This window comes from Micromys minutus (assembly GCF_963924665.1).
Source record: "Micromys minutus genome assembly, chromosome: 12".
NCBI classification, from domain to species: Eukaryota; Metazoa; Chordata; class Mammalia; order Rodentia; family Muridae; genus Micromys; species Micromys minutus.
In genome coordinates, this window is record NC_137981.1 from 12,289,945 (window position 1) to 12,302,181 (window position 12,237).

The following is a 12,237-nucleotide window of genomic DNA, read 5'->3' on the forward strand; positions in this document are numbered from 1 at the left end:
TTTTGCTTCTTCAATCGCCTGGATTAATCAGCATTCTCTACTGCTAATATTTGCAGGACAATGTGACACTATCTCCCTTCAAGTAGCCTGACTTTCTAAAATGACTATTTCAGGAGTGACATTTCTAAAAATAATTCTGCCCCACATATGCATCAGTCACTTCTGGGAGCAGGCACGAGAATCCGAGTAAGAGCAGTAAAACTTGAGAGTGCTGTGCGCGTTGTAATGCAGCATGGTCTGTGCCCTTAGCAGGGACGGCCTCAGATACTTATGGGTGGCATGGAAAAAGAACAGGAGTCTTACACTGTCACCAGACATGTTACAAAGAAAAATGTCTTAACCTTGTTTTCAAGTTATAATCATTCTCTCTCTCTCTCACTCTCTCCTTACACATATATACATACTTTTTTTCCCTTAAATTGATGGGGTGATGCAGAAAGTCACAAGTGAGAAAAGGACACTAAGTTTTAATAAGGGGAACATAAAGTTGTTTTCACCAGCATAAGTTCACATTACAGAACACCAGTATCGACAGCATTCTTTTGTCTATTTTTGGTACAGAAGATGGTGGTCTCTCTCTACATAACCTGGTAAGGCTTCAGTAACTAAAACATAAAACAAACAAACAAAAACCCCAAAACAAAACAAAAAAACCCAGCCTATTAGTTTACAGTTTATTTTAAAAATTCTGAAAGACACCGCAAGTTCTAAACTTGAGTAGTGCTACCCACACACAACCGTCTGGTCAAGAACGCAGGAAGAGCACGCCCTTGGGAGGCAGCTTTGCAACAGCAGAGCAGGTGCAACAAGAAAAACTTACACATGGCACATTCTCTTCATATCTGTAATGTAAAAAGTTACAAACATACCTAATCAAATAAATAATAATAAAAAAGAATTTGATGTATTTGTTAAGTATCCTAAAACCACTACATAGAATAATGGCAACTTTCACTCACAGATTATTTACAGGTAATACCCAGTGTGGGTACATTGCTACAAAACTCAGAACAGAAGGAGTAAACTTGAAATGTTTTCCTGTAAAGATCTAGCAGCATGACTATCTAATGCTGTGTCATCCCATTGTTTCTGAAATGGTCCTTTTTAGTCTGTGTCTTCATCCAGTTCATAATTGTCTTTATCATAAATATCTTTTACTAGAAGAACCCGTACAAGCATATTTTCCAAGGTGTTCCGGTCCAGGGAAGTAGATGTGTACCAGACAGGGCTATCTGTAGAACTAGAACATTCTGGTTGCAAATAAAAAACATCCATTCTCTGATTAAGATTCTGTGGACTTTGGAGGAAAAAGAAAAAGAAATGTCAATTTCATAAAACATAACAAAATTCCCTGCAAATTTACTTCTTTCAGGAATAACTCAGCCCCAAACAATAGATGTACTCAGAGCCTCTATCTCATTAACTGCAATAACAATGTATCAGTAAACTGTACCATTTTAGTCATTATTGTAATGGTGCCAACTATAATCTTAATTACATTAAGTGTGCATGTCCATTTAGGAAAAAGGAAATGTGAAAAATGTGGCCTAAAATGATGAAAATATATAACACATAAAAAGTCTTACTGTACTATACAATAGAAAAAAATATTAAATTCCATAATAAATTCCCACCTGGCAAATTGTTACCAGTCCTGGAAGTCCAGAAAACTAAACTGATGGTCCAGAACAGAGCTAAGGAAAGCTACCCTTGTGCCACAGTTAGACACATGGTCACGCTAAAAGTGACGCTCATGTTTTTACACGAGAACCACCTGGAGTGCACAACAAAACCCTGTATTTATCTTTCTGGAAGTCAGAGTCCTCAATGAGACAGTCCATGGGCACTCAGCAGTTCAATAGTTCCAGTGTATGCTGCTCTTAGACAGGGAAGATGGCAGTTGGGCAACTGATGAGTAAGGGCTTTCCAAAAAAATGTGTTCAAAGACTTGTTTCCATTCACATTTCAGTATTTTATTTTCATCTCTACTCATTTTACCTATTTTTAAACATACATACCCACCTTTGCACTACAAGCTGGCAGACAATGGCCAGCAGCCTGTTTGTGTAAAGATGTTCCATGAGCTACTTATTATTATACAGTATGTAGCCTCTTTCTAGTTTAGGACAACTAAATAGATAAAGCCTAAAGTTTGTATCTTTGCTGGGCAGTGAACAGACCTGCTTTAATTTTCTACTATAAGGAGAGCAGCGGGAGGGACAGTGCTAGAGTTGATATGGTTAACGTGGGCAGGAATCCTGAAGCACGTGTGCTAGGCATCTCACAAGGGAGCTCTCAAGTTACAGCTAAATATAACTTTGGAACAAAAACTCCATTTAAGCAAGGAGAGAAAAATATTTTAAAATTAATTAAATACCTTAATTTCCTAATAGTGTTAAAGTCAACCAACTTACACAAACATCTTTAAAAAGTATCAGGTGAAGGATGTAGCTCAGTAGTAGAACATTTATATGTAGTAGGCAGGCAATCCAAGTTAAATTCCCCAGTACTATAAAATTTTAGTCAAATATCATTAATGTTCATTCACCTTTTAGACAAGTAGCATTCAAACATTTTCACAGGACATCTAGAAGGGTTGGCTGTGTTTTCAACTTGTTCAAATACTGGCTCATCATCTTCATGTTTTCGTTTTCCAGTAGCAATTTTATCTTTAACAACAACAACAAAAGTAAAGCTCCTAACACCATCCTTTTCCTTTCTTGCATGTGTGCATGTATGACATGTGTAAACGAGGGTGTACAAGTGCTATACACAGCACGTGTGCACGTCAGCTCTTGTGCACCTGTCCGAGGCAGGGCTCCTCCTGTTTCTGTGCCGCACTGGATAGTCCAGGATAGCTGGCCTACGAGCTCCCTGGTGATTCTCTCTCCTCTCCCCGCTCTACTACATCTGACATTTTCTGTGGACCCCAGAAATTCCAATTCAAGTGGTCAGACTTGCACAGCAAATGATTTTACCCACTGGAGTTATCCCACAGCCCTCTAAAACTAATTCTGAGGGAAGACATTACTATCTACCTTTAGTACCTGTTTCAACAACATAGCACTAGGTGCCATTCAAGATTTTCTGTGTGGCAGCTTTTAATAATGTACAATTTTTCCAAGAAAAGGATTCGAGAGACTGAGGATGTAGCTCGGTTGGTAGAGTGCTGGCCTAGTATGCCAGAAGCCCAGTCTGAACCTGAGGCTCAGCTTAAAAGCAGGTATAATGGTTCTTGCCTATAGTCTCAGAATAGGATCACAGATCCAAGGTCATTCTTTACTATACAGCTTAAGGCCAGTTTGGACTAGAAATCTCAAAATAAACCACAAGACATAAGACATTTTAAGAAGATACAGTTTGAAGGCAGCAAGCGGACCTCTAAGAGTTTGAGGCAACTCTGGTCTACACAGGGAGTTCCCAATTAGCCAACACAATATAATGAGACCCCTTCTCAAAATGAAACAAACAAAAGCAAAACAACAACAAAACAAAACCCTGAAATACAATTTGTTGTGTTTTATGAAAGTAATTGTATTTACTCTCTTAATGAATGGATGAGGTGGGCTTTAGTAAGGAAAGTTTGAATATTCCCACCACAGACAGTCTCCAAATAAAAATGCTATACTATCAAGGTCAGTGATGGCTCAGCGGTTAAGAGCACTTACTGCTCTTGCAGAGGACCTGGGTTCAGTTCCCTGCACCTACATGGTGGCTCACAGCCATCCATACCCCAATTCCAGGGGTCCTGACACCCTCTTATGACACCAGCAAGCACTGAACATGTGTAATGTGCACATACATTCATGCATGTAAAACAGATAAATCTTGTCTTAAAAAGGTCACACTACCTTCATTGTCTGTTCCACATAAGGAGGACACCTGATAGCGAAGACATGCTTTATTCTCCATTGTTAAAGGGTTTTTTTTCCAGTGCCTAAACACAGTGCCAAAGGAAAGTCTTAAGTGTTGTTCCACTGTTTTCAGGCCAAAATATTTAGTGTTAAAGTAGAATAAGGTGTTCAAAAGTGCTACTGGAGAGTGGGATCCTAGTTGTTTTATCCTCCAGAGATAGTCTTCTTCAACTCGAGAGAATATTGACCCTTAAACAGAAAAAACTACTTTTAAAAAATTATAAACACCACAATCAGTTTTAGTCTGACTATCTAAAAATAAAGTAAGTTTAAAATAGCCCTATGTCAATCTACTACTCACATTAAGTCAATGTGAATGAACCTGTAATTACATATTAGCTCTTTTAACAACACATAGGTTGGGACACAGAGTATGAAACCACTATCCCCAGAACAAGGTACAGGAAGCTTATTTCTATCCTTCAGTAAGACAAGGACATTATGATCAAAAACTAATTTAAAATCTGTGTAATTCTTAAAAACAACACATGACTCTCAGAAACAAATATATTTTATTCACATAAGAATCTACATTGTAGGTCTTAAGACAGTTTCTAGCTTTGTACTACAAAGAAAGTAGGTCATAAGTTTTACCAAGTTCTTCAAACATCAGTTACTATTTATCTGCATATGAGCTCACTTTACAAGCTCTTACACTGTAACTTAAATTACTTCCTAAATATATTTAACATATTGTAAAATTGTAAAAACAACAATTCCATTATCAACTATCAACACATATTTAAATAGTGTTACCATCTGGAAGTATGCTTGGTTGCCAACTTCGGAGTATTTTATTCAGTTCTTGCTCAAACATCTGGTATCCTGGATCAATAAATATGTTGTCCTTTCGATTACTACCACATAAGTACTACAAAAAAATTTTTGAAGGGAAACCAGCTAATTATAAAAAGTCACTGTATCACACTGCATTTCTTAAGAAAAAAAAAGCTTTATGTTTAGAGAAAGCAAGCATTCTAATAAAACATAGAGATTATTGCCCTTGGGAATGTGTGTACAAATTAAGAAAGCATAAATTCCCAATTAAGCTGTCACTTAAAACATGCAAAGCTAGAAAGTGTAACTGAATCCTGAATGTAAAAACCGGGTAAGAATCATCAGTTTGGAACCAGTGAGATGGCTCAGCAGGTAAAGCATTTGTCATACAAAAGCCTGACAACCCAAGTTAGGTTGTCCTAACTACCATCTGTACAGTACACATAGACCTTCATCATACACACGTCACACACTCTCTCTCATTAGTCTGTCAAACAATATACAGAATGACATGTTTATATCATACATGAAGAAAGATATACATCTAAAAGAATAATTTATGATTAAAAGAAAACAATGAAGAGCTGTCTGCCTATGCTCTCCCTTTCCTCTGCCAAAAAATAAATAAACCCAAAAACCAAAAAAACTTGTGTAGACATGTATACATGAATGTGCTTTTGAGAACCTAGTCAGGGATGCAGCAAAAGGGGAGCACATATCTAATATACTCAAGGGCCTGGGCGTTCATCTCTAGTACAGCAGAAACCAAACCAGAAACAACCTTTATACCTGAACACTAAACAGTTTATAGAAAGAATTCAGGCCCTTTCTGGTATGATTTCATACCTGATATTCCTTCCAGGCATGTTAAACATGGTTCCTGGGAAACCATGCCCTGACTGTTTTCTAAGGATGCCATTCTATTCTCATTCCTTCAATCTGAGAAATTCCTATCTGTGTTTCAAAAATTCATCTTAAAACATCTTTCATGTTATTACTCCTCTCTGTGTGTGTGTGTGTGTGTGTGTGTGTGTGTGTAAATTCATGTAGAGACCAGGGGTTCTCTGATTTTGTGAGACGGCATGGAGCTCACTTGGTTCAAGTAGACTGCTTAGCCAGGAAGCCATAGGAGCCTCCCATCTCCACCTTCCCAGCACTGGGATTACAAGCAGAGAGCAGCACACCTGGCTTTTTATAAGGTGCTAGAGATCCACATTCACATCCCCATGCTTGTTCCATCTCCTCAGTCACTTTATACCTTCTAGATACTTGGGTAAAATTAATTTGTCCCAAAACTATGCTACCAATACTACTTGGTATAAATATTTCAAATACTATTTAACTCATCTCTCCTCATCAGAAGAAACAAAAAACAATAACATTTAGCATGGCTACATAAAAAAGCAATTACTAGCAGTCAGATAATGTAATTTATCAACAGGACTGTGTTAATTTCCAAAGCCCATGCCAATGTCCAGTAAACAGAAAAAAATTCAAGTGAAGAATTGGCAAGATTCAAGTTCATGTCATACATATTATATATACTTATATTCTATAAATGTAGACTTAGAGGCTCACAAATAAATTTTTGGATGTATTTTATAATTACTAAAAACTTCTCATTTGTATAGAATTTAAATTAACCACACAAGCCATTGTTTTAATGTTTCTTAAATTTAATAAGCACTGTTTGCAGCTTTAAAACAAAATCTTGCTATATTCTTACTTATAAAATACTCAAGGATAAAATCCTAGAATAAATTCTGGGATGATGTCAAGTTACTATTTAGGGAGGCTGGAGGAATAGCTCAGTGGACAAGAAACATCCTACCAGACTAAGGACCTGAGTTCAAATTCCCAGCACCAACACAGAAAGCCAGCAATGGCTGTGTGTGCCTGTAACTTCCATCAGGCAGGGGGAGCAGGATCCCTCTAAATTTGAGGTCTACACAAGAGTTCCAGACCAGCCTGAACTACATAGTAAAGCCCCTCCTCAACAAAAAGAACAGAGCTTTCCAAATGGCACATTTAAACCAGTTATTTAGTTAAGAAATTGTATAATGGGGGATATGGAACTGAGTAGCCACCTCCTAGAGGCAGACGGAATTTCCAGTGGAGAGAGGACACCAAACCCACCCACAAAACCTTCAACCCAAAATCTGTCGCGCCTATAAAATGTGCAGGGGTAAAGATGAAGATTGAAGGAATACAATGAATTACTGGCCCAACTTGAGATCCACCTTAAAAGATCCATCCTGACACTATTAATGATACTCTTCTATGCCTGCAGACAAGGAGCCTAGCATAACTGTCTCCTGAGAGCCTTCATCTAACAACAGATGGAAACAGATGCTGAGACCCTCAGTCAAACATGAGGTGAAGCTTGTGAGTCTTACGGAAAACTTGGATAGAATTGAGTAAATGGGAGGGGTCAAGAAAGAAAAAAACAGACAGATAAGTAACATCATTATAAATACAAAAAGATTGGAAGGAAACAACCTACTAAAAGTAGTAGGTATAGAATATATAAGATGGATATTATATTAAGGTGAGTACAGAAAAGCGTCGTATCTATAGAAAGCAATGGCAGCTTACATAACTTATCTCACGTTAACTTAAAAATCAACAAAAGCTGGGAATGATGATACATTAAGAGGCTGAGTAAATCTTGCATTTAAAGACCAACAACCAGTCTCAAAACGCCAATGCCTCCTTAAACATAGAGTGAATACGAAGCTAGAGATAGACCCTAAAAGAGTTGAAGGAAGGAGAATCTATCAGAATACACTATGAAATTTTCAAAGAATGAAAATATCGTTAAAACAACAAAAAACAAACCCTCGACACTAACCAATCGTTTAACCAAAAACAAAACAAAACAATAAACCTAGAAGCTCATTTTTAGGATGTATTTATTAGCAAGAGGTAATTTTAAATAATATTTATACAGATCTCTAAAACAGAACAAAAATATACCACTGAATAAAAATAGCAGGAAAGTCTAAAATTTCTCTCCCTTTCCCACTGTAGTGCTGATTCATACAGAAAAAAAATCGTTGACCTTTACATCTGCATGTAAAGAAATGTCTCTGTAACTGGGCAGATGGAACAAGAAGCATGTAGAGTTACTTAGCATCGCTAGTGTGGGTAAGTATGTATACTTATATAAAAACATCAGCAGCTCTAAAGGAAACTGCAGCTAGTCTATGAATCCATTTACTTGCAACTACTAAAAAGTGATGTCGTCCCCAATACACGATGCGGTCAGACTCCTCACAAAGATGTGTGAGGCCGAGTGTGGTGGTGCATATGCATTCCAGTGTATGAGAGGCAGAGGCAGGTGGGTTTCTGTGAGTCTGAGGTCAGCCAGTGCTACACAGTGAAGACCTGTTAAAAGGGGAGGGAAACACAATTTTAGCCAACTGCTTTTTGTTCTAAAGAACTTGAAGGTGTAAGGAACACAAGTACTGAGTTAGAGAAAAGTATAAAATATCTTAGAAAACCCCTTGTGTACCCTAAGTATTTCCAAAGAATTTATAGTCTAGCTTTCCTGGTTAGCCAATAGAAATCCCAGAAAACTGAGACTGGAGAGATGGCCCACCTAAAAGCACCAGTCAACCATGAGGATAAAAATTCAGATGTTAGCACTCACAGCCAGCACACAAACACCTATCAACATTACCTGCAAGGTATCTGACACTTTCTTCCTGCTTCTATGGGCACTAAAACACACATTTGTACACATACATACACACATGTAAGTTAAGTAAAAAGAAAAAAATTTTTAAGTCCCAGCAAACAAAATCTACCACAACTTTTCTTAGTAACATCATGTAAGAAAGCTTACCTCCTGTATACCAAGGCAGAGATAATAGATGCTGTCAGGTGCGTAATTCTCTCCATTTGGTCGTCGGATCTCATTGACAAAATGGGCTAACCCATAGTTGAGCTCAGCCGTGGTATGAGAGAGCAGATCTTCTTTTAACTTTACTGATTTAGCTAAAAATAAAAATAAAATAAAAAAAGAAAATTAAAATAATCAGTAACGATTATGTCTCTGCACTTGTGTTGCACAGCTTGTGATTGCCTTTAGTTCCAGCTTTAACTACGGTGTCCTCTTTTGGCATCCACTGGCACATATGCTCGAACACTCTCTCACTCTCACCCCCCCACACACACATAGAATACATTCATAGACATGCACACATAGACATAAATTAAAGCTAAATCATAGGGTTTAAGACAACTCAGAAGTTAATTCAAGGGCTGCTCTTCCATAGGACCCAGGGTGATTCTTAGCGCCCACATGGCAGCTCACAACTTTCTGAAATTTCAGTTCCAGGAAACCCAACATCTTCTTCCGGCCTTGGTAGGCACCAGGCATGTAGTCAAAACATTCATGCACAGTAAGTAATGTGGGAAAAATAATTAAGAGATTAAAAGAAAAATATTAAAGGTAATTAAGTACAGAAAGAGATTTTTTTAAAAGAACTTAGGATAACAAAGCTGAAACACTTACAGGATTTTAGCTCATCTAATACCAGAAGATCTTCATCAAGCTGCCGAGTTTTGACCCAATGTTTCCATGCATTTACACCGTATGTATACTTGAAAGGAAAGCTGCATTCTGAATTGTCAGAACTATCATCATGAGACTGGTATCCTGATACAGCTTTTCTCTTGGTGCCCTGATAATAAAAGTAACACTGTAAATCCTTTCTCTAAGACTACATTATTTTATAACATCTATGAAAGTCATCTTTAAACAAAGGCAACTTTTTAAAAATTTGGATTTGTGTTAGAATTGGCGGGTACTCTGAGAGATAATGATAGTTATCTATACAACTTCTTGAAATCCAACTCGATGTTTGTATACAAATTACTTTTACATAATAAAATCAGAAAAACATATAAAATAAAAGTAGGATTCTAAATGTCACCTTGAGACTGAAGAACTTTTTAATAATTTCAATATATAATATAAGAAACTTACTCGTAACCAGTACCAGCAGTGGTGGCACACACCCTTAATCCTAGCACTTGGGAGGCAGAGTTTAATAGACCAGCCTGGTCTACAGAACAAATTCTAGGACAGCCAGGACAACACAGAGAAACCTTGTCTAAAACAACAAAGCAACAACAAAAGGAAAAAAGACATTTCCTCTTGTTTTCTTTTTGGTGCTGAGGACCAAGCCCAGTACCATTCCCATGCTAGGCACTTACACTGCCACTATTCGTCTGCTTTGGGAAAGGGTCTCATTATTTAGCCCAGGTGGTCTCCAGCTCACTGTGCTCTGACATTTAGGACCATGACCCTGTGGCGCTGTGTAAAGTGTCAAATGAGAGTCCCCTCCATCATACTACAGACACACCTCCATTTTCAGTTTTCTTTCCTAAGACAAATTTGTGAAAGCCATTTTCCTAATGTCTGTTTGATTTTGTCTTATGTTGGAAGTAAAAAACAGAAAGTTATTGATAGAATACTAAACAAATTTAGATTATTTATGTCTGAATGAATAAACTGTCTAGTGCACACCCGGTATTTCTTTCTTCTTTTTGTAGTATTATCCCCCCCTACCCCCCCATTCACGAGCGTGTGTGTGTGTGTGTGTGTGTGTGTGTGTGTGTGTGTGTGTGTGTGTGAGAGAGAGAGGGGGGGGGGGGTAACATCTGTTTCGCACTGGCCATGAGTGGCTGATCCTCTAGGCTCCCCTGCTAGAACTAACAGGCATGTATCATCACACCCAGTTTATTTATATAGAGCTAGTAATCAAACCCAGGACCTCCTTTACAGTAGCAAGCATTCTACCAACTGAGCTACATCCCTAGTCCCCAAAAGGTCTTTCTCTCTGTGTTGGCATGCTTAAGAATAAACTACACTTCTCTTCATTAATTAACCTCATCAAAACTGGTAAGAAATTTAATCCATTGAAAATCATCAATTCCTTCCCCCCTTCTCATTTCCTTTGAGACAAATGCATTGATTACAGATACATGCTCACTCAAAAAATAGTCTGTTATTATCTGAGTTAAATTTCCTTTTTAAGTCAACTATTTTCTATTTTGACCTTGGATTAAGTCTTAACAGATATATATTTTCCCATATTGTCAAGCACAAGAAATCACTAAAGCATCTTTCTCTGACATGCTATTACAGAGATATTAAATGAATGAAACACATAAAATCATTAACAAATTCTGTACCTTTTTCTTAGATCGAGGTCTGGGCTGCTCCTCATATTCTTCCCCAAAAACAGGTGGTAATAAAAACTCATTTTCCATATCAAGCTCCTCTGCAGCTGACAAATTAGAAAATATTTGATTTCAAGTTTATGCTACTAAACACAGCCAATAAAGAGTCACATGGCATGAAGGAGCATTCACACATGGGGAAAACCGTTTCAGCTAGGCTACACACTAGGCGGTTCATACTTAGCCTGATGCTCAGTTTTGATAAACCCTATTCATACTACTAAAAACCATATGTATTGATTCAGAAATATCATAGAACTGTATGAACAACTAAAAATTTAGTTAGAAGATCCAAAGTGCCCGTCCAATTCAATCTATTAAGTATTTTTCATGGAATCTTTTACATTTCATTCAATAGAGATTCATAAACTGGGAGAAATGAGAAAAGGAACAAAATTGTCTGTCTACTTGTGGCCTGGAATTCACTTTACAGAGTCTATACCTTACAGAGTCTAAACCTCCTACCTTAGTAATAGGACTATAGGTATGTACTATTACATAAGGCTTTGAAATACTTCTCTTTGAAACACGTTTCTTTTTCTGAGATAGGCCCTTATTAATCAGATTGACCTCACAATGAGAGTAACTGCCCTGTCTTCAAGTGCTAGACTGGAGAAGCATGCCAAGATACCCAGATGGACTGCTTCCACACTTCATCTGCACTGGACACCAAGAAGACATTGAGCACATCTCTTTTTTTTTTATTAAAGATTTATTTATTTTACTTATGAGTGCACTGTCACTCACTGTCTTCAGACACCAGAAGAGGAAACTGAATCCCATCACACATGATTGTAAGTCACCATGTGGCTGCTGGGAATTGAACTCAGAACCTCTGGAAGAGCAGACAGTGCTCTTAACTGCTGAGTCATCTCTCGAGCCCAATATATGTCTTTTAAATATATTAAATGTAAATTTAACTTTCAAGAACATTAAGAAAAATGCTACCAAGCCAGATACCTATAACCCCAGCATGAGAGGCTGAGGAGTGCTTTGAGTTGGGGGGCCAGCCTAGACAATATAACAAAACCCTATCATGATCCCTACCTCTACCCCAATACTATCAATACCTCTGAACTGAACAATACAAGTATTGTATGCTTCTGTAGTTTCTACAGTTCCTGTAATTAATTTAGTTTTGTTTTGAAAAATAAAAAACAAAGGAAGAATGTAGCTAAGTGGAAAAGCACATCCCCGGCATCCTCCACTGCAAAAGAAACACGGAAAAAAGAAACAATTATGAGGACAAGAGGTAATGATACAAACACTGTTGATCAATTACTTTAAACACAAC

At 37.5% G+C, this 12,237-nt stretch overlaps 1 protein-coding gene across 4 annotated transcripts in view; it reads right to left on the reverse strand.

The window, feature by feature from the left end:
- Positions 1-660: 660 nt before the first annotated feature.
- Positions 661-12,237, reverse strand: part of ZMYM2 (zinc finger MYM-type containing 2) — a 66,366-nt gene continuing 54,789 nt past the window's right edge. For 3 of the 4 annotated variants that reach the window (XM_080926163.1, XM_080926164.1, XM_080926162.1), the window contains 7 exons: positions 10,896-10,990; positions 9,211-9,379; positions 8,539-8,690; positions 4,671-4,785; positions 3,852-4,103; positions 2,549-2,669; positions 661-1,297 (listed from right to left, as the gene is read on the reverse strand). In XM_080926163.1, coding sequence (XP_080782289.1) covers positions 1,105-1,297; positions 2,549-2,669; positions 3,852-4,103; positions 4,671-4,785; positions 8,539-8,690; positions 9,211-9,379; positions 10,896-10,990 — 1,097 coding nt within the window. In that variant the 3' untranslated portion in view covers positions 661-1,104. Of the gene's footprint in view, positions 1,298-2,548; positions 2,670-3,851; positions 4,104-4,670; positions 4,786-8,538; positions 8,691-9,210; positions 9,380-10,895; positions 10,991-12,237 lie in introns of those variants that run through there. The other variant, XM_080926165.1, reaches the window with a different exon arrangement.